The sequence below is a fragment of the Haemaphysalis longicornis genome, unplaced genomic scaffold (genome assembly GCF_048455015.1).
Source record: "Haemaphysalis longicornis isolate Haplotype H1 unplaced genomic scaffold, Haemaphysalis longicornis Haplotype H1 scaffold_2, whole genome shotgun sequence".
Taxonomy (NCBI): Eukaryota; Metazoa; Arthropoda; class Arachnida; order Ixodida; family Ixodidae; genus Haemaphysalis; species Haemaphysalis longicornis.
The window spans coordinates 67,973,245-67,996,067 of record NW_027526295.1 but is presented as its reverse complement, the minus strand read 5'-3'; the positions used below and the strand labels follow the sequence as shown (position 1 = coordinate 67,996,067).

Below are 22,823 nucleotides of genomic sequence, written 5' to 3'. Positions count from 1 at the left end.
GGCAAAATATCCCGGCCGTACGTTCTCGAGACCCTAAACACAAAATCAAAACCGCAGTCATCAGATAAGAAGCCTGTTTTGTTTATAAATACAGCGCGGAGTCACCACGAAATTACCTGCCAGCGCTTGTTGAAGTGCGAGGCACCTGAACCGGAACTTAGTCGTCCTAACTGAAATCTGAAGATCCCACATCATTGCTTGACCCCTCACTGCTGCTGGAATCAGAAAAATTGACAGCAGGAGCTGCCGAAGTGCTTGCTACAGCAGTCCGACTGTGCGGAGCGCGGCGTGAACCCGACGCCATTTTTCCTCCTCCTCCCCTCCCCCTTCGGTTCAAATTTCTCTTGCTACGCCGCCACCACACGAGACACATAAACAAACGAAACTGAAATTGAAAGAGAAGTTGTCAATGAACACACCAGATGGCGATAGTTGTCTGTGGAGGATGGGTTTCAGATTTTGCGGGAGATTTAAAATCATCGGACGCCGGCTTCCAATTGCCTATGGCGCCGTCGTGAAAGAGTTAAGCCACCGCCAAGAAACAGGACTGGGAAATTGTAGTGGTGTTTCCACTTTCATTTGGTCATATCGTTGGACGTTAACACACCACTCCTGCCAATGGTACGTCACTGCGGCACTAAATTTAAAAGTTTTCCAATGCTCCTTGAGTCTGCATTTTCAGTTAAAAAAGTGTCTTGCCTGGCTCGGTCGGCATTAATTTAGCTACTGAAGACTAGTTCTTTCAAAATGAACTGCTTCATGGCCCCTTTAAACGCACGCCACCCTCGCCAGTGAGCGAGTCACGTCAGGGGTCCCGTCCGCGGTGCCACTCACGGTGAAGGGGTCGAACAGCCCCGTGATGCAGGCGTTGGAGGGGTCGGTGGCGTGCACCCGTCCCCCCGTGAGCCGCCACAGCAGGAAACTGTCCACCGTGCCCATCAAGTAGCGGCCCTGCAGGGCACCCTCCCGCAGCTGCATGACGCACCACGGTGGAATCCGTGAGAGGTGGTGGCATCCGGTGGGCAAAAGTGATGCTACAAAATGACTCACAAGCCATAGACTTTCATACTAGCACATAGTAGAGGGACATGCGTCGCTGCAGTGGCGTGCCATCGCGGGCGCAAACACAGCACCTAGCAGATGTTCCACTCATACTTGGCTTAGCTAGCCACACAGCTTCTTTTCATTCTTGAAGCCAAAATCAATAAATAAGGGGGACATTCCTTTTCTTTCTCGCCTTGCATGAAGCTTATATGTAATACTTGACAAATGAATCCTCTGGAGCTCCACTTTCCTATCAGTAGAGCAACTTTAAGTAGTCTTTTGCAATGGCACTGTTTTTGCAGCCAGAGGCCACTTTTGAGCCTGTTGGTGAGCCAAGCCAAGGACAAGTGGGACATTCCTACCCGGTACATGAGGGCACGCTTGCTGAAGTGCCGCTCACCCAGACATTGGCGCCAGATTTCCTTCTAGTGTATTTATTAGTGCAAAAGTAGTATGTCCCATGCACCATCTGGGATTGGTTCTCAAGTTTACATTGAGAATCTTGTGCACTGAAGCTAACAGTGCAGAAATGAGGCCTGCAGTAGTGCAAAGGCTATGAATCAATGTAGACCAGCAAGGAAGGTCTCTAACGTGCATTAAAATCTCGAGCACGGGTGTATCTTGCTACAAGGCTGCAGCAGCCACAAATTGAACCCGTGACTTTGTACCCAGTAGCTCAACGCCTAAGCTAAAATGCCACCATGGCGATTTCTTAAATTAATTTTAGCCTCTTTTCCAAAGGATATTAGAGAAATGGCCAGTACTGATTTCCTTCCCCAGTTATTTGTGACAAAACTTTGCCCAAAGCCCACATTTTATGGTCTCAGGACTGGTGACCTTACCTACCTGGTTATTTCGAAATTGAATTAGAGGTAATTTTCACCTCTGAAGCCACTGCTCAACAGTGCCATTCCTGTCACCTCTTGAAAACACCAGCTCCACCTATCGCACCGAAACCAAAACACTACACCCTCCCATAGTCTGGCATTAATAATGGTCTGGGGGTGGCAGAAACGGCCCTTTTGACCCTGGCCTCAGATAAGTGGGGCCACCAATCTTAGTGTTTAACTAGGCAGGCCATTACGTATACTACTTATTTTTGTATTTATTGGTGCTGTAGGTCAGAATTCTGACCAAGCAGGACAACAAGACAATTCTGACCCAAGCAAGAAAACAATTTGAGGCTGTCGCAAAGGGAAAAAGGAAGTTTACAAAGTACAGCAGCAAATATAATAAATTCAACAACAGGAAGCAAGCACTCGATAAGAAAATAAAAAAAAAGTACTCTAATTTCTGCAAAACGTTTTCAGGCTCAAAAGCACTTGGTGGTAGCGAGTTCCACTATGCACGCGAATTAGCTGTTTTGAAGGCAGTAGTACGAGCAAAACTGGTTGTTAGAGAGCATTTATGACTCTGTCTTATGGCTCTGGTAGCGGTGTGTGAAATTTTAGCACGAACGGGTAAGTGGTCTAGAGAGAAACGTTACTTATGCGCTGCACCACATTGTATTAGTACTTGTTTGGCATAGACACAGAACAAAAACAAAGAAGTACAAGCACAGAAATTAAATAGCAGACCGTTGTTCACTCCCAAAGTCTATAAATGATCCTTAAAAACCCCCAACAGACCTGTAAAAATATCTTGTCTATAAAAACTACTTAACATGCACCCTTTGTGCACATACAGCCATAAATGACTCTCAAATGGTTAGGGGCAACTAACTATTATGTAACATGCAAGCACAGAAATGCTCAGCAGAATACATATTGATTGATTGATTGTAGGGTTTAACGCGCCGACGCAACGCAGGCGATGAGGCGCGCCGTAGTGGAGGGCTCCGGATTAATTTTGACCACCTGGGGATCTTTATCGTGCGCCGAAATCTCGTACACACGGGCGTTTTTGCTTTTCGCCTCCATCAGAAAAGCGGCCGCCGCGGCCGGGAATCGAACCCGCAGCAGATTACATAGATTGCTAGTACTGACCAAGGCCCACCATTTAGGCTTACCGACAATTTCAGCTTGCCCTTGCTTTTCCTACATTCAAGGCACTGCCACATCTGCTCTAAATAAACTAAAAAAAAAAAACAGTCTGGTGCAAACAGTGTAAGGCCTAGACCCATGATTATAGCACAAAAAAATGCACCGACTGTTACTATACTCCCTAATGCGAAATTTGTGTGCAGCGCGAACTACAGTCCTGTCGGTCACAGCGCATATCTGCTGCATCTGAGGAAGTGATCGCGTGATCAGCGAATGCACGGTGGCGTGCGCTACTCTGCCGTTATCTCGCAGCCCATCGGTGCCGCCGAGTATGTTGTTGCAAATCGTGTTTGAATCTCCCACGCAAATGTCACGTGGTTCGGATGGGCCTCGAGTGAAGGAGGAGCATCTGGCCAAAGTGTGAGGGGGAGGGCACTCCTTGGATGCGACACGTGGCAAAAGTGTGAGGGGGAGGCAATGATAGAGATGATGCCACAGCCACATGTGCCGCTCTCCCCCCTCACACTTCTGCCAGACGCCCCTCTCCATTTTCTTTCTGCCTCACTTGCCTAGTTCGCTTACTCGGTACGTGATTTCGATGAACGCCGCCACTGCTGCTGCCATTGCCACGAAACTCAGGTACCAAGTGCCGAAGGGCTGCGCCCTAAAAGCAACAAACGTTCCCTCCCTATGCCTAGGTACTTCAGCCAAGAAACATGAAGTGAGCGGTGGCTGATAGGTGCAGCCTTTGCCTCTTCCAGGTACGATGTAAATAATTTAGGTGGAATGGTGTCCCCTTGCCTGACGTCGTTCCTGATTAGGAACCTCTCACAAAGCGTCATCAGGCCTGTACACCCCTTGCACAAGAGCCACATGTCCCTGGTCTCTAAATGCTTACAGTTTTTCAAACCACCCGGATGCCAAAACTTAACCCGTTTCACCTTATGCCACAAATTAAAAGGCTCCCAGGAGAGTGTACTTACCCCGGGAATGTTCTGGAGGGCCCACAAAAGCCTCATTGCCACCTGCAGGGAAGAAAAAAAGCAAGAACATCATCCAGGGTTGCTACAAACCAAACACTGTGTCAGGCTCACATGCCTCTTCCTAGAGTGCACATTGCGCAGCAAGGTCAGGGTGCATCAATAACAACTGCATGTCAAGGCAAAATCCTTCAGGAGGGACACTGGCCTTGAGGACCGAAAATTTGCCAAGAAGTCAATTTTCTGCATTAATTTTATTTGCAATCTACAGGTCCCAAAAAATGTACTTGCAAAATATCATAGCTGTATCTTGAGTGTTACACAAAACTGCCGCCCTTTGAAGTTGCCTAAATGACCATTTTTGCCTATGTTTCCAAACTTCATGCCCTGTTTTCTTAGAACCAATTTTTTTTTCCTTGAGGTCAGCCGCCGGGTACAGTATCTTAGGATGTACTGGTTCGATTTGTATCATTTTATCTGCATTGAAAAGCCTATGAACTGAACAGTGCAATAAAACCACAAAAATATGGGATTTCTTTTTGCTAGCACAAGATTTTATGCAGTTAGTTTTACAAAAACATTACTAATTCATAACCTGACATTTATGAAGTTCACAGTGGTTGCAGAAACAATACCAAAATTACTGCTGCGGTATAGTTGAACTCCGTGGTCCTTTTAGAGCACAAAGGGATAAAATGCATTTGAGTATTTCATAGATAGATAGTGAAAAAATTGCCCAAAACAGAGTGGCATGACATGTTGCACAGCTCTAAACTTAAACCAGCTTTCATATAGACGAAAACTGACTGCATATTTGTGCTCCGGATGTCAAAATACACTCAATGCGCAAATCTAAAGCACATAGGTTAAAAAATAACAAAACTGTCCCCATGACCAGTGTGCCCCCTCAACTGCCCTACTGAGCAAAAACATTGCACTACCACTGCTGTTTGATACAGAAAATGACCCCATCGCAGTAAAAAGTAAATAAAACACGCACTTCACTCTGCAAGGAGGACCAAAGTGTGTGTCCATGCACTACACCTCAGCACTAGTTCCTGCAGTGCTGACGTCATTTCACAAATTTTCAAAAAACTCAAATTGGGGCAGTTTCATGTGCCGAAGCTGCACTTGGCTATAACGCACCGTAGCAGAGGGCTCCGGACTAATTTTGATTACCAGAAGCTCTTTAACGTGCACCAAAATCTCGTACACACAGGCGTTTTTGTTCTTCACCTCCATCTGAAAAGCGAACTTGTGTCCTTGGGCTCAGCAGCACGACGCCTCAGCCACTGAGCTGATTGATTGATTGTAGGGTTTAACGCGGCGATGCTACACAGGCGATGAGGCACGCCTAGTGGAGGGCTCCGGATCAATTTTGACCACCTGGGGATCTTTAACATGCGCCGAAGTCTCGTACACATGGGTGTTTTTGCTCTTCACCTCCATAAGAAAAGCGGCACTTGCGGCCGGGAATCGTACCCGCAACCTCGTGCTCAGCAACACAACTCAGCCACTGAGCCACCGCGGCGGGTGCTGATGTCATGTCGCGTGACAGGTGGGCATGATGACACGCAAGTGAAAAGGTGCAGCCCAGCTACAGAGAGCTCTGATTCAGAGGAAACTGTGACGTGAAGTGTCACCAGTCTGCTTGTCGAAGCAATTTGTGCTAAAAGGTAAAAAAAAAAAAAGGAAAAAGGAAATAGAAAGAAAAAAAAAGACGAACGCAATGAGTGAGGCACAACCGTGATGTTGCAGTAAAACTGGCTTTGATAAGTTTCACCAGGGGAAGCCTTAAAACACGTTGGCAGGCTGAAGTGCCTGGAGGAATTTTTTTTAGTACCAATGGCAGTGTGCAGCCGCAGTAGCATGTCTGATTTGTTTTGCTGTGGTGACAGGTAGCATGTTGTTATCACTTTTAGATGCGACTGCATCTCATTCACTCGCTTTGTCCCTCCACACGGCGTTGTTGTCCGTCCACACCCTTCCCCCATTCTCCTCGCCGCCGCTCACCCCCTCTCCTCTCCGATAGCGAACACTCTCTCGCGAGGGGCATTGGATTGGATTGGATTGGATTGGGTTGGCTTGGCTTGGATTGGATTGTGTTGCATCATAGCCGCGCCACGTTGCGTCATAGCCGCGGTCGTTCCAGCACCGGCGTTCCGATTTCGGGCACGTGCATAGACTTGATCTTCGCTGCAAATTGCACGGTGGTCCTGTTACTTCACCATCCACTACCCGTACACTTCAGCGACCACAAGGCAGTCATCGTTAACGTTACGCCGCATGTTAAATAAAGAATACATCATACGTGTTCCTCACACGTTTCATGAAATTAGAGAATCAACCCAACGGAAACACCAAGTGAACCCCCAAGATGCGTCGCATCTCCACAGGGTTCCCCTCGCGGGAAGGTGGGGTAATTTTTGCTGAAGCCAGCACGCAGGCTGCATAGCATTACCGCCGCCACTTGCACGAAGGTCACTCAAACAATCGCGCACTAATGCTCTCCCTAAGCAATGTCTCGTGTCCATTTTATAAACCATTGCGCCCGAGTTTAAATCTCATTTTTCCCATTTAGCATTGGAGCCATCGCTTTTGTGATGACCTGCACTAAAAGGACACTCGTCCAGCTCAAAACTGTGTGGGGATCACAACCCCACTGCGGACGCCATCACGGTTAAGAGGGGCACATGGGTCATTAATCAAAAACTTATTTTTCTAGTCATGATGATAAAAATTGGAGGACCTATGTAGTTTTCGATTCTGATTGTAGATATAAAATTTGTTTCTGTGCAAAACAACTACATCCAAATTTATTCGGATTTTTATATTTGATTTCTTGACAGCTTTTGCGAAAAAAAAACCTGCTGGAGTGAGGCAGCTGAACAAGGTACCAGTGAACTGTGCACAAATCGAGGAGGGCAATAAGAGGAAGACTGTCATTCTATCTGGTCTGTAGCAGAAGTTACGACCATTTGAAGCTTGGGCCTGGAAGGTGAGAACTAGAAAAACTGGTGTTGCCGTCCAGGCAAAAACTTTAAATGGCTGTAACTTCTGCTACAGACCAGGTAGAATGACACTCTTCCTCTTATTGCCCTCCTCGATTTGTGCACAGTTCACTGGTACCTTGTTCAGCTGCCTCACTCCAGCAGGTTTTTTCGCAAAAGCTGTCAGGAAATCAAATATAAAAATCCAAATAAATTTGGATGCAGTTGTTATACACAAAAACAAATTTTATATCTACAATCAGAATGAAAAACTACATAGGTCCTCCAATTTTTATCATCGTAACTGTAAAAATAAACATTTTTGGTTGAAGACCAGTATGCCCCCTTAACTTTCCCACATAGGCATTCTCGGGTGGTATGGCAACCATATCAGTGCGACCGATCCAACAGGCTCGTCATAGAGAGGCCACGGTGGCAGTCACGAAAAAAAAAAAAAAAGGTCACAAAAACATGAACCCAAGGTGACAAACAAAAGCATGGTGAAAAGGGAAGCAGGGCATACAAAGGCTGGCACCAAGCGGACGCTGGTGTGAGGAGTGCACCAAAAGAGAATGGCGCAATCCGGACCTTACGTACAAAAGAGAAGTGCGTGCAAGAAATGTGGGAGAGTCCAGAGCATTTTGAACCCCCCAATCACTAACAAATTATACTTCAGCCCCGCCGGCAAAAGAAAGTGCTAGAATCCACGACTGAAACAAGACCAAAGTGGCGCCACAACCCTAGATGCCGTGGGAACAGCACTCATGCGAAGTTGGGACTGTTTTCGCACTTGTTCGATTGATGATAGGGTTTAACGCGCCAACGCAACGCAGGCGATGAGGCGCGCCGTAGTGAAGGGCTCCGAATTAATTTTGACCACCTGGGAATCTTTAACGTGCGCCGAAATCTCGCACACACGGGCGTTTTTGCTTTTTGCCTCCTTCAGAAAAGCGGCCGCCGCGGCCGGGAATCAAACCCGCGACCTCGTGCTCAGCAGCGCAACGCCTTAGCCACTGAGCCACCGCGGCGGGTTTTCGCGCTTGTTCGCCATTCCGGAGTTGCCGCAGCTCGTTGCACATTTGAATTTTGATAGTTTCATCGTTTGTAAGGCGCTGGTACTTCCAGAAAAGGTAGTTCATGACATGTGCAGCCCAAACGTGCCATTTCCCAAAAATCCATTTTTCATGTCATTTTTCGGCATTCAAAGGATCTCCCAAGTTGCAAGAGCAAGCACTTGCGAGATGTGAAACAGCCAGCGAAGTGGCACGCGAGAGGAGAGAGGCCACTCACCAGCCCAGACTCGAAGTGGAGCATGCTGGCGGCCCGGTAGCGCTGCTTCCCCGTCAGGCAGTGCATGAAGTGGCCACCCACACGCAGCAACTGCACAGGCGCCAAGACAGGGCTGTCAGTCGGGCACAACATCGCTCTCAGCAGGGGCTCAGGCAGTGAGTGAAACAGAGCCCCCACAACAGGCATGTTCACAAAGATGTCAAATGGAGAAACTGCACTTAACGACAACGAACGAAAGAAGGAAGGTGACGGACATGGCGAAGTCTAGCAAATTGTGTATTTTACAACCTATACGTGGGGCATGAAAGTGCGCAATGCACGCAGCAAAACAAGGCATTCTGATACCCAGAATGTGCAACTGAATGTCAACTGAAAAAGAAAATGGAGACACAACACGAAACCGCTGCAGTCGGAAAGGCTTCTTCAGTCACAACACGAACCTCTTGTGCAGACATTAGTAGTAACGCTGAGGAGAGCTCCCAAATTAGGGTTACCACACCCGTCACCTTCTCAAACTACACTGGTCTTTGAAACTTTTTTTTTTGCTTTCCAACCAATTTTGACGAAACTTCATGAGCTTGTTCAGTTTTTTTAAGCTGATTTCATATATCTTATTACTTTCGACCTGGGATAACTAGTTTCCGAGTTCATTAAGTATTCCTTGATTGTTCTTCAGAAAATAGGAAAAAACTATTCAACAAAAGATTACCAGCAAGCCATGATTAAATCCCAGAAGTTGTGGACAATGAAATGTGGGAAACAGTTTATTTTTTTTACAATCACATACACATTTATATCAATTCTAACTTCTAGGTTTGAACTACTACTGCTAACCAATTAAAGATTTAAAACTACTGAAACATAAAATGCAATATCTGCTTCCCATTGAGCTTCACAGTGAAAAAGAAATGACCTTCTTGCTGCACTACATGCTGGGATGTACCTCTTGAGAGTTTCGTATAACTGCGATACCACTCATGGTGAAAAAGTGGGGAATTACGGGGAAATTGTTTTTTCATTGTTGAAATCGGGCCTCTAGGCTTTTATAAGTACTTAGTACTGTTCCACGTACGAAATTTTCAGAAGAAAAACTGTACAAATGACGAGAAAAGTGATACCACCCCAAAAAATGCTTTTGTGGGCAATTTTTCAGTCCCAAAGACTCATGTGCCCCCTTAATAAAAGCCCCTTCCTGGCTAACGCACCGTTGGCGTAACACAGCAAATGTGAGGAGCACAGGAAAGTACAGAAAGGAGCGAACACAGAGTGCAGCGGAGAAAAGATGATGGTAATAGTGGAAGGGATGTGGGACACAAAGCGGACGAGAAAATTGCAAGAAAGTGGAGAGGGAAAAAGAGGAGGAGTGTATTGTGATACATTGTTGCTGTTACCCTTGCCACTTCTGAACCAACCGCCAGAATGGGATGGTACAGACTTTTTCGTGGTGCTCGATGAAATTCCGCTGTCTATGAAAGAAATTATAATGGAAACTAAAAGGGACAAAGAGCCATCAACGCTTTTCCCTTACATGCAAAACGGCTGACCTTTGCATTAGGCAGACGACACAACGGCCCCTTATTTTGTTCGGTGTAGCAAACTTTCCCGCGACCAGCATTGTGTAAACTGGGGAAATGGCGTAATGGTGCATGTCGCCCTTTGCGCAAAAGGTTTTTTAAGCCGGCAGGAGCTTGATGTGGGTGAGTTGGTCGAACACATTTAATAAAAAGGAAATATCGCAAAGACAGGGCGCACAAAAAGATGGAAGTGTTCTGAAAGGGCTTTGCCCTCGTCACTTGAGACGAGTTGCGTCATGATCCACTTTATGCTGCTCGTTCTTGCCGCCGTGCACCAGGAAAGTCGACAACGACAGGGAATTTTGCTGCCTGTCTGCTGGCGCTTGTCATGGGGATATTGTCATGGGGGCACATACAAGCAAAAAAAAGATGAAGCCCGCATGCCACGGTCAGAGACGATCGCTTGGAAAAAGAAGCGAAGAAGAAGAGGCGAAAAAGCTGTGGACAGATGTGGCTAGTCCTGGAGGCAGGCGGGAGCAGTGTGTTCAGGAGTAGCAACATCGCCAAGCCGCTGGTGGTCCTCAAGCACCAAGCTCATCCCGTCATCGCCTGACAACATCTCTACTGACCAGCGCACTGCTCCAGCCCACGCATGTCGACTTCACACGGGAGCCAGAACATTGATAGATTGGACTTGTTCATTTAGGAACTGTACTGATTAGTTTAGTTTTGGCTTTCACTTGCACATTTTGAATGTAATTCCTCCTGTCAATGCATTTGTTCTGTGTCTGTCACCAAATCACCTCGACTCCTCTCTGCCAGATTGGCCTCTTGCGCAACGAAGACTGTTCCTTTCGGCGTGGGCATGCTTCGACAGGCATGATTTCTTCCTTTGAACTGATTACGCCTAGTCCGGCAGATTACTCCTCCCCCCTTGTTTTCCTTTGTTACGGTTTCTTCTTCCCCTTCCTTCCCATCTGTGAAACAGCGAAGCTGTTTAAGTGTGATCTTGGTACAGTGGCGTTAGCAAAAAAAAAAAAAAAAGTGCACCACCTTAAAGGGTGCACCACCGCTGATAGGGTATTATGACAGTGACGCCAGCTTTTGCGCCTGCTTGAGTGTGAGCACAAGGAGCATATGCATATATGCACCCCTTACTATACCATTTTAAAGGTGATAGTCTTTCTTGGGCTACTAAAAGGCAAAAAAAATTGGCACAGCTGGCACTAGTGTTGCAAGGCTGGAGAAACAGCGAAGCAGCTGAAGACTGACCAGAACAGCCTTGGAAAACCCACCTGAACTTGGCCTCCCCCCTCCACACTTAGCCTGGCCTAGCAAGAACAACGCAAAACCTAACAAAGCCTAGCCAGGTCGACCCCCAGCTCTGCTGTTCCTACAGCCTTGCACTAGTGCAAGCTGCGGCAATTTTTTTATCCCTGTTGTCAGTTATATATCATCATTGTGGTGGTGAATACTTTTGCGTGACAGACAGCCCTCGTGCTATGAGTTCCTTTCACTTGTCCTCATTTTACTACCAAATCCGGAGATAGCCAGGTCTAGCCACCTGAGACTCCCCTTCCAACATCAGCAATGAGGACTGAATGCTGCTGTGGCTTCAAGCACACCTTTTGAGCACCCTCTCAAGAAAGACGAGCAACAAAAGCAAGCAGGAACAAGGGAGAAGAGGAAGAAGCCGTCATTGCCTTGAGGCGTGTGCTCTCATTCCAGCGCCGGCAGAGGTGCTCAGCACGGGTGTCTTTCCAGGAGATGAACTTGTGAAGGGTTTGACCCGTCTGCCTGCAGAAAGACGGGGAACATCTTACTGATGCTGTATTCGTGTGCTCATTCTGATGCTCTGGCTCAGAGCACTCAGAGTCGGAGGCCACTCCCAATCCGAGTGAGAGATGTGGCTCTTTAACTGAACACTTTACTCGATTTCGGAGCAGCAGGTGACCATGGCACCGTGATGTGGCCTGCACCACCCTCTGTGGCACTGGGAGGGGCCTACTGCTTGCGCCAATGGGGCGAAGCGCTCCTGTGGCGCCATTTTTAAACTTGCGCAATCGCGTTGCGATCATGCGCGCTTACGCAAAGCAAATGCTGGGTTTCTGCTGCTGAAGCAGTGTTGTTTTTTTCATTTGGCCTGCATTCGAGGCAAGTATTACTTTTTTTGGGGGGGGGGGACCTTGCGAATCTGAGGGGTCGGCCCGCAATTGAGGGCAGCCTAGATTCAGGTAAATACGGTAGGCCTTTTTCTGCCCAGCAGCAAGGGCTTTGTCAGCCACACAAATGACAAAAGATGGGAGACTGCACTAGACCCTTTTTCATCGAACAATTACGGACATTACGTATTGTGGATGCAGCTTTCTCTGCTTTTCAAATGGTCGTTTCCCAAACGTACCCCAGTTGCTTGTGCAGCCGCCACTTCTTAAGTTCCACTAGCAGTCAGTGTTTAGGTTTGCCACCTGAAGGAGCCTTGTGTGGCCTTAAGACAGGGAATTTCTTCCGCATGCCAGTGCCTCACCTGTCCCAGCAGGTGAAGGTTCCGCGCTGTGTGGAGATACCGAGGGCCTTGACAGGCCGAGCCGACGTCGAAGAGTCTGTGGATACACAAGCAGACAGTGCCACTGTTAGTGACCTTCGAAGACATAGACAAGCCTGACTACATTTTCCCATGCCACGTTCTGTACGCATTAGCACGTCTCTAATTCATAGCACACCGCCGCAAACCAACCACCATAGTGTTTCAAGACTACAGCCACATTACAAGTTGTACACACACTCTGTAACAAAAACTATGCCGAGCTGAGGAATCTGACACAGACAATGCAGTGATGATGGGCTTCCCAATTGTAACAAACATGACAGCTGTCCTAAGTGCCCCTTAAGGATCAGGAATTGTGGGATGCCCAGGTGAGATCACAGCCGCTGCAGCCAGCCTTCTTCCTTCAGGGTAGTGATTAGGCACCCACAATTCCTTCTAAGTGAATGTGGCTTTCGAGAGGCAGGAGCTGTAGATTCAGGCGCCTCACAGTGAGACTCTTCGTATTAATGTCTCGCGAAATGTCTGCTAAGGATGTACCAACCATGTTTTGCAGACATTGTACCAACCAAACATGTACCATTTATGATACGGCTGTGTGCAGTGTACTGGACACAAGACTGCCTTGAATACCCAGAACCTGTAGGGCCTCCACACAAAGTGCCTTTCTTTTAGAACGAGAGCACAGCTTGGTGGGAGTTGGCAAGCTTTGTAGCTAACTCGTCACTGGAGGTCCTCAACTTTCCCTCCCCCAGCACCTTAAACCTGCCCTGTAAGAATCTGAACTGGCTGCCCCAAAAGGGATCCTCTAGGATGTCAATCCGGGTCTCACTCTGGCAGGCGCAACTTGTCTTTTCATGTTTACTGTAGCAAGTTGCATGCAGTACATATAGGAAAACATCTTGTTGGCTGTGCTTGCACCGTGACCTCGCTGTTGCGTCTCAAAAGTTTTGGTGTTTAAAGCGCCAGAGCCCCACCTGGGCTATGAGGCGCGCCATAGTAGAGAGCTCCGGAATAACTTTAAAGAGACCCTGCATCACTCTTCGTGCAGTGCAAGTAAACCTGCGCGACGTTTAGATTAGACTTCCAGGAACACCTGAGCCAAATATTACACGTGCACGTGAAGCGGTAAGCGCGCAAATCGCCGTGAAAGACGCGGAAAAACCAACCGCTCTCTCTTCAATTCTCCTCATTATGCACCCCTGGCATGGCCTCTGCGACGTCAATCGGGCCATGGCTGTCCTGGCTGTCCTATTGGCTGTCGCTGGTCAACTTCACGGCTAAATTCTGGCATTTCCTGTGACGATCAGCCGTCGTCGGCGCTGTGTATGAACCTCTTCTATGTCTGAACCTGTCCACATGCTTTTGGTGTTTCTTTTGTTTTGAGTGCGCGCGGAGTTTGAGTGACGAACTAAATATTCCACTTTCAACGAGCCCACTCGATAACAAACGTTTATTGCTCCAAAAACGCCCTACCAGCCTGGGCGCTTGCTTGCGAGCAGGCCACCATGCCTGCTTTTTTGTGGCACCAGACCGGAAATAGACCCGTCCACATTGCGGGGAAAAGGACGAAACTCCCCGGCCTGTGACATATCGAAGGCCGCCGAACAGAACGCCGCGCGCCGCCCCCCTCTCCGGGAGAGAGCACGCAGCCTTTGTCACGTTGTCCGTGGTTGAGTTGAGAGGGAACATTTATGCGCGATTTTTCATCGCACGTAGTTTCGGTGATAGTGAACGGATTTTCATAATTCTTGTGGGAGGAGATTGCTGGGACAATAGACTTCACCCCAAAATACATCCCGAGTAGTCGACGGTAAGTGTTGCAGGGTCCCTTTAAGAACTTCTGGGGATCTTTAACGTGCAGCAAAATCTCAACACATGGACGTTTTTCACTTTTACCCTCTACCTGAAAAGCAGCCATTGTGGCGGGGATCAGGCCTGAGTCCTTGGGCTCAGCAGCAAAACTCCTTGGCCGCTGAAATACCATGGCGGGTGCTGTCGTGTGTCTTGCCGATGGTAATTTCACTCTGTACAGAACAGCATCGATGCTGCTCAGAAAGCGTAGATGTCTCCAAGCGTTGCCTCCCAGTGCAGTAGGCTCAGGCTGAGGCTTCTCAGAGTGTAGCTTAGAAACAAACTGCCGTCCTGCCTTTTCTTCCCTTGCATTGCTTCTTGCTGCTTTTTATGGCCCCTTCAGTTCATTCCTCTCTTCCCATTTCTAAATGCTTCACCGGCATTAACGACAACACTGAATGACCTCTCCCTTTAGCGAAAAGTTCAGGTAAGACATTCCTCCAGCAAGATGCCGGGGTGTATCCAGGGGATTATTACGGACATATTTATAAGCCATCTTATCGTTTTCACGCTGAAAGGACGTGCCAATCCTTTTACGCACAAGTCTACACCTGTTAGGGGTTAAAACTGTGGGATTGCTTTTTGTTTTCCATTAGAACTTAAAGCCTTACCGGCCGGCACTAATCAAAGGCTAATGCCCACATTCCTTCACATGTGCATGTTCACACCCCTAATGAGCAGGGTCATCATCCCGCTACTGCCTACACTGTCCCGATGAAAGTGCAGTGGGAGGAAATGATGCCATGATGATGATTTCTGGTTTAATTGCGCAAGGCCGACAAAGGCAATGAGCGCCAGGGAATGACACACTACAAGGATACCATTCTTGCCCGCAAATACCCAAATATTGCTTCAAAAGTTGTCTAGCCGTACTGCTCAGACAGATTAAAAGACCCAAGATTCAAAGACCCACCAATTTCTTGTCTTTTTTTTTTCTTTTCACAGGCATACACACCCCATTTTTCAGGAAGGAAGGGGGAGGGGGGGTGCACACAACCTAGAAACAGGAGACAGCAAGAAAGCAGACGACTGAATCAAGAGAAGACAAACTATGTCCATCATGAGTGCAAGACAGATCACTGACTGAGCATGGATCTAGGGAGTAGGTACTTTTCCCATAACATTAGGGCAACAGCAAGAGGCAAAAATTAGAAACGAAACTGTGCGAACAGCAGTGGCAACAGGGGTGCACCTTTGAGGGCATCCTGCAGGGTGCTCTTGACAACGTTCCAGAGGTGCTCGGGGTCCACTTCGAACTCGCCCGCAGACGAGCACTCCGTTTGGAGCTGAACAAGGAGAACACCAGAAGACGTTAATCATTATTCACTTCCCATGCTCTAGAAGTAACAAAATGATCACAGGATTTCTCACTTGTCATAACACAAATGCCAAACCAAACGTCCGTGCTAGAGAACATAACCTCGATGCCACCAAATGTAACCCCGGTGCCATCCAGCAAAATCCCAAAGCTACTCAGTACACTTCGGACATTGTGGGTCTTGAATAAAAAGCATTTGACATGATTTTCCTCATCCTGTATGATATGCGCTTGCCATGATATTATGATCTACTATAACTTCATCTCTCAGATCGGGCAAAACATGCATCTTCGCGAGGAGTCAAACATAAAAATGCTCATAGAACTGCATTGAAGAGTGGAAGTACGCAATAAAAAGTCGACCAGAAATGGCCTATCTTTTTTATATTTGCTGCTCCTTTTTAGTGCCAGCACATCAATAGGCCAAAGCAAGCACCCTGTTGTTTTCTTATGACACATGCACTTAATGATGCGCAAGCATCCTCCATGACGGCATTCAGCGTTTTGGTGTAGCCAACGAAAGGTACCCGCAACGGAAATAATCATGGGCACACAGCCTGTCAGGCAATCATCAATTCACAATTCCGCAGCGTTGTAGGCTTGTCGGCGCGATACTCCAAAGCGCCAATCATTACCATCTGCTTTTATGCTTCCAAACATCGTCAGTATGAAAATCGAGGGCAAACATTGACTACATCGATTATAAAGACAGCTCATGACCGAGTCCACCAATCTTGGCCTGTTACCCCGAAATAGTAGGACCCAGTTGCTGCTGTTTGCGTCAGCGGACATCACTTCCATCTGTACTCCCTGCGAAATCCACCACGCATTACCTCCAGTCTGGTTGCTGTGACTCAACTTCTGCTCATTGCCTTTAAAGAAGTAGGATGAACCCTTTGACGCCCAAAACTTTAATGCCCCAATTTATTGCTTGAGATTGCGAAAACATTTTTATGATCTAAAATGACTTCCAACATCACAAATATGAAGTAAGAAAAAAATTTGGTTCATTAGGATGGACACAATGACCCACTGGGCACTAGATAACACTGGGCATTTTCTGGTCCACATATCAGTTGAACAAGAAAGATACCGTGATCAGCATGATTTATGGTTCAAGTGAACACAATAACAAAGTTTGTATCGCTACCATTTGCATTAACAACGAAATTGCTCAATTTCGCTTACCTGTCGCTAGCTCATTGAGCACCCAGCTCAATACGAGTTGACATCCATAAACAATACTTTTTTGCACACGGATGTACGTGCTACCCTCTTTTTTAATTTTTGAAAGTCCGGGAACCTTCGTCTGTCAACAGATGGTGTTAAATGTCAAAAAAAAAAAAAAAACACAGTGCGAGATAAAAAAAATATTGTTTGAGTTTGTTGCACTTGAGCAACATTGGGCATCAAAGGGTTAATAAAATGTCACGTTAGATTTTGCGCCACAGTTTCTTTCTGTCTGATTTCTACCTGCTTTTTTTTTTTACTGATTAACAAGTAAAATCAGCCGCCTTTCAACTCTCCACTGCTCGACAGTAAACTGGAAAGCCACCTGCTGGCATGCTTGGTCGACCAATCTTGTCATCGCTTAGTAGCAAATTGCGCACATCTTTTGACGATTCACAATATGTCACCAATGTGGTGGTTCACTCGAGCTTACAAGCCTCTGCAAAGCAATCTAAAGTTGTTCCACACCTTGTTTCATAACGAAATGACAAATTTCACAAGGATGACTACGTACAACACAACATGACAGAAAAGCAATGATCACCAACAAAAATAAAGCACAATTTCCGTAATGTCCAAAAATTATCGATGATCCTCATAAATGTAGAAATTGCCTTATAGATCTCTTTGGATTTTAATTTAAAGAGCAGCCCATGTATTTTACAAGACCAGCCTTGCACCTGAAAATACGAACAATTATGTTTCGTGAGTAAATCTGACATTATCCTTTCAAAGTTTCATGTTACGATCATACCTACTGTAGAAAGAACAGCCATTGTGGTCTGATGGAGCGAAATTTTCACAGGATTGCGGGTAAAAGAGAGTTGGTATCTAGCATATCCCAACACGGGAATGACACATTTTTGCAGTTGAACCAAGTTAGGTGACATTCAGCGAAGAGTTCCCTTAAGAGAAATCTAGTCATAACACACACAAATTCACTCAATTGATTGATTGATTGATTGTAGGGTTTAGCGCGCCAACGCAACGCAGGCGATGAGGCACGCCGTAGTGGAGGGCTCCGGATTAATTTTGACCACCTGGGGATCTTTAACGTGCACCGAAATCTCGCACAAACGGGCGTTTTTGCTTTTCACCTCCATCAGAAAAGCGGCCGCCGCGGCCGGGAATCGAACCCGCGACCTCGTGCTCAGCTGCGCAACGCCTTAGCCACTGAGCCACCGCGGCGGGTAGATTCACTCAATGAATCAATTTTTGCATGTGCACTTTATAGTGTCACGCTCATATCTATAGCGTTTCTTTTGCTGTGGGAATTTCATTTCATTTTTCATTTCCTTAATGACCCCACCGGAGAGTTATTACACAGGAGGTGGATATGCAGAAAAAACACTTGAACGCATTAGTTTTATGAACGAAGGTGACTACTGACATTTGCTATGAAGTTTGATGGGCAGGTGGTTGAAACAATGGAGCAGAGAACGTCGCTCCAATCTTTGGCTGCATGGGGAAAAAAAGAAGCAGAAAGGGTAGCAGTTCTGCTACGATAACGGGACACTTGAAGCGGATGGCGGGTGCAGTATGAAATGTATGTCGGGGGCGAGGATGTAAGGGGCCACACTGAGTGAAGAATGAAAAATTTTGTGGAAGAAGGGAAGGGTGACGATACGGCGGAAAACAGAGAGTGGTGATAACCCAGATTGTGCTTTTGAGGAAGAAACACTTCTGTTGTACGAGTACGGGGAATGAATAAATACATTCTCGTTGAATGCAAGGTGCTTTAACGTGAACATTTTTCCTGCCAGGTAACACAGCGATTGAAAAAGCCATATATCCTAAATTTTCTATACATGTTAATCCCCCTCCTCTGCTTTCCTTTCCTTTTCAACATTGCCCCCTCCTCCCTCACATGTATGCCGCGACTCCAGCATGTAGTTTCCCCAAACACCCGTAAACATGCTAAGAACCCAACTGTGCTTTATTAAGAGTTCTACTGTGTGTCTCAAAACAGTGCCGGATCCAGAGTTACGTTCAGGATGGGAAAGAGGGGTTGCGGCGGGAGAGAGAGAGAGAGAGAGAGAGAGAGAGAGAGAGAGAGAGAGAGAGAGAGAGAGAGAGAGAGAGAGAGAGAGAGAGAGAGAGAGAGAGAGAGAGAGAGAGAGAGAGAGAGAGAGAGAGAGATGGTCCAAAGAAGGCAGAGGAGATGGGCGGCATGTACTGTTAGGCTTGGAAGTGAAAGCTGGGTAGGCATTCAGGAAATAATTCCCCTCCCCCATCTTGGGTCTGCCACTGCATTGAAACCTACTACAAACAAAGATGTTCCTTTATTAGACATTGGGCTTCCACCAGAGTTATCTACCTTTGACCAGACTTATCCACTCTCAGCTCAAGTTATCTACCCCCCTCCCACTGCCCATCTTGGTGAGTTTCTATGTCAACGTTTATGGGAGAAACAAAGCAGCGTTGAAGGGGACAGATAAGAGGCGTCTCGCACCCGAGAATCGTGTCAAGAGTGTGCAGAAAATAGCAGCTGTCTTCACGGCATGCGGCACTTGGCTGCATTTTTACGAGCTGGCGTAAGAAATGGGAGAAAAAAAAATATTGAGGACTACACGACCACTCGTGTCGTATGTATACTGTATTTTCGCGGGTATAGCCCGCACTAAATGTGCGAAAATTTCAGTGGCAAAGCAGTGATGCGGATAATACGCGGGAGTTTTTCCTTTAGTGCAACTTCACGGCAATGCGCGTCGTGCCGTGAAGCTCCTATGCAGTAACACTGACTAATCCTTCCAGGGCAGCGACTGCGCAAAACATACAAGAACAAGGAAGAAAAGACAAGGACGAGTGCACTCTAACAACTAACTGTATTTTATTAGTGAAATGGGACTTTCGCCTTGCAGTCAGTGTATTCTACTTGCTAAATATACGCTTTTTCTGTCTACATAGTATGTGATGTGTTGCTTGAGCCGTAGCTTTGGTGCAGCCTTTCCTGTTTCAAATGTGAGGGCAATACGCGAGGATTTTTTTTTGTCTTTTCTGGCGGGCTGAAAGTAGGGGTGCGGATTATATGCAGGGGTGGGTTATACGCTCGAGAATACGGTATATCCTTTCTCCTTTACCATTTTCCATGCTCGCTTTTCCAACAAGGTTTCTTTCCTTCCTGTACACAGACGAAGGAAGACCTCGCTTCATGAACGGTGCCGCTCCAAATTACCAACGACCAAGAGCTTGAACGATTAGTCTTATTTCCGCGAATCTCTTTAAAAACGAAAAACAGAGTTTGGCACTGGTTTGGTGCAGGTTACTTCGAATGCAGAAGGATTAGCCCGACCTGCTTTTTGGTGAAGTTTGATGGGGAAATTACACCACTGATCACATAATTTTATTTAATAACTGCAAAGATAGACCTACTACGCGACTGCTGCAGAAAAAAATAAAGCAACAGCAAAAAGAACTAATGCAAAATGGCTTCAATAGTTATTTAAAATACTATCGTTGATATGTTCTTCAAGAAGCATTAGTTATTGGAAACTAAAACTTGATGTTTTCAAGTTCAGGTAAGTGATGTTCCGTGCAGAAAATTTTCCCTTTTCTGGCTGTAATTTTGGCCAAAAAAGAAAAGGAGCATCTTTCATGGATGCAGAGAATTTTAGGAGTCAATGAGCAAAAAGGAAAATTAATGCCAGTAAACCGGACCTCTCATCATTTATTACTTTATTTTCTTTTAAACAGTTTCCTTAACACTTCGTCGGATTTAGGTTCAAATATTCGCAGTCACGTTCGGGCAAGCCACAAACATCCAGACCATTTCCAATCCAGTTTATAAACCAGGAGTGAGCATAGAGGAAAGAATACTCCATGACAAAGAGCTAGTAAAGTGTGAAGCGGCAGCAGTTGAAGGGCTGAAGCCTATTCGCATGTATTCGTGCGCAATACAAAGAAGCATTTCAAGTACACCTTAGTTAAGGTGGCTAGAATGGGAAGGTGTGAGCACCGCGGCGCCTTCCTTCGGCCGCGCGTGACTCCTTTGCGCGCAGATGACACCAGGGGGAATATGGCGCTGCCTGTCGAGGCGCGGTAGCCGCAGCCGGCCGCGCCGTCCAGCCCGCGCTCGCTCTGCCCTTGCCGCGGCCAGCTTCGTCGTGCGTTGTGGACCGTCTCGCGTCGTTCCCCCATTCTTGGCGCGATGCAGTCGACAGAAAAGAAGACGGAGCAAACGGAGAAAACAAGCTAACTCGCGCATTCAGCGTAACACGTTTGCATGCTAAAGCGACGGCCGAAATTCGCTAGTCAACGGGTGATGTGCCGCAGATTGCCTGCCCAGGGCATTCTGCTGCCCTGACGGCAACTGTTGTACGGTTTTATTGCATTACGAGGATACACGTTATACTTAAGGTGTGAACCATCAAGGTAATTAGAAGAAACTGAATGCAGTGAAGCCTTGCGTGATGTAGGCTGAATTTCACAAATTCTTGTTTTTTTTTAATTCTTCACCTGTAAAAAAAATCAAGGGAAGCTTGCATTTACGCGCAGTACTTGAATGGCGAAGCTCTTGTAGGTGGGCATTGCAGGACCCATAGTTAAGTTTCATTATCATTGTTTATTGGCATAGTTGCGGTGCTAGTAATTCGTCGTAATATGCATTGAAGAAGTCGTCTTCTTCGCCGCGAGTAATAGATGCAAAGTCATCCTCAGCATTGCAGACTTCCACTATGCTCTTCTGATGCAGCGGTGGCGGGATCTGCAAGTCGTCTTGGGAAGGAGGGGCACACTCCAATCCATCTGTCCAATTATCCATTATTATGCGGCGGTCCCGTGACCTCTCCCAACAGGGTCTTTTAAGTTTGACATTGCGATAAAGTTTTTATCTATTTTTACATGGGCGGTAGCGCTTCACGACAGCGCTGTTTTTTATTATTATTATTATTAAAGCCACCGCGCGTACCGAAGGCGCTCAGTGGTCACCGCGAGGCACGCGCTAACGAGGGCTCGGCATTTTCTTTGTATCTTTTTCCTGCAACGGCGAACTCACGGCTTGTACAACAACTCCGCTTTTAATACTTTTTATGCTTCCCCTGTAAATATACTTTGTTTCCTCTTCCCCTGTAAGTACTTTTTATTTCTTCATCACCTGTTAGTAGTTCAATTGTTTTCCTAATTTTTTTCCTACTTCTAACTTCTTTTTGTTTGTTCACTGTAAAGATTTTTTTTCTTCACCTGCAGATAGTTATTCCCCTCTGAATACTTTTTGTTTTCTTTTCACCGGGAAATGTTTTTTTTTTAGTTTCTTCACCACCTCCAGTGTGCATCTTCTTCACTTCTTCACCCACAAATAAACCGTTTTTTTTTTCATTGTAAATAAACGATTTCATGACGAGACCAGATGTGTTGCTTTAATGTCAACTATAATTTTTTATGTGAGCGGGAAAACTGCGTGCGGGCTGCCGGTTTGTTACGGCTGGGTAGCAGAAAGCGCTGCAGTGTCCGTCGAGGCGTCTTCAGTTAATGACAGTTCGCAGGCTCTACGGTAGTGCCGATCTGGAAGACGGCGGCTGTATTCCGAGGAAGGCGAAATGCATGGCGCCCGTGTAGCGGGTGGTGTCAGTGCATATTATTTTTTTTTTAATAGAACCACTTCACGTAATGCGCAAACGCTTTTGAAACTACAATGCGAACTGGGCCCGTAAAACTGCATTTCACGGGTGAAATGAAATGGGCTGACAAAAATTTTTTAGTGATAAATATTCGTTCTTTTACTCTTCCAGGAAGCGCACGATACCGCAACGGGTTCGTTTTCACCTTGATGATAGAAATGCAGCCGACGCGATACTGGCGGTGCGCCCATTCCAGCCGCGCGCCTTACCGCGCCCTACCGCGCCTTGGTCAACAGCGCCGCCCGTGGCATCCGCGCGCTGTGGAGTCACGTTTCCGCCGCCGGTACTCACACCTCCCCATTCTAGCCACCTTACCTTAGTCAGCGTGCTGGCAACAAGAGATGGCAGCAGCAGTCTCGGCGCTAGCTAAAATTACCTCAATTACCCAACAATGTCTTTTTCTTTTTTATACGGGCAGTTCTAACTTGGAACTTTAACATGTAAAGTAAGCATGCTGTGTGGTA

At 46.7% G+C, this 22,823-nt stretch overlaps 1 protein-coding gene across 2 annotated transcripts in view; it reads right to left on the bottom strand.

Annotated features, from left to right (window-relative positions):
- Positions 1 to 22,823, bottom strand: part of LOC144168967 (glycerol kinase 5) — an 89,226-nt gene that overhangs the window by 58,750 nt on the left and 7,653 nt on the right. For both annotated transcript variants that reach the window (XM_077697970.1, XM_077697971.1), the window contains exons 3-8: positions 15,389 to 15,482; positions 12,325 to 12,400; positions 11,504 to 11,597; positions 8,287 to 8,376; positions 4,010 to 4,051; positions 835 to 972 (exon numbers count right to left, since the gene is read on the bottom strand). In XM_077697970.1, the coding sequence (XP_077554096.1) occupies positions 835 to 972; positions 4,010 to 4,051; positions 8,287 to 8,376; positions 11,504 to 11,597; positions 12,325 to 12,400; positions 15,389 to 15,482 (534 nt within the window). The remainder of the gene's footprint in view (positions 1 to 834; positions 973 to 4,009; positions 4,052 to 8,286; positions 8,377 to 11,503; positions 11,598 to 12,324; positions 12,401 to 15,388; positions 15,483 to 22,823) is intronic.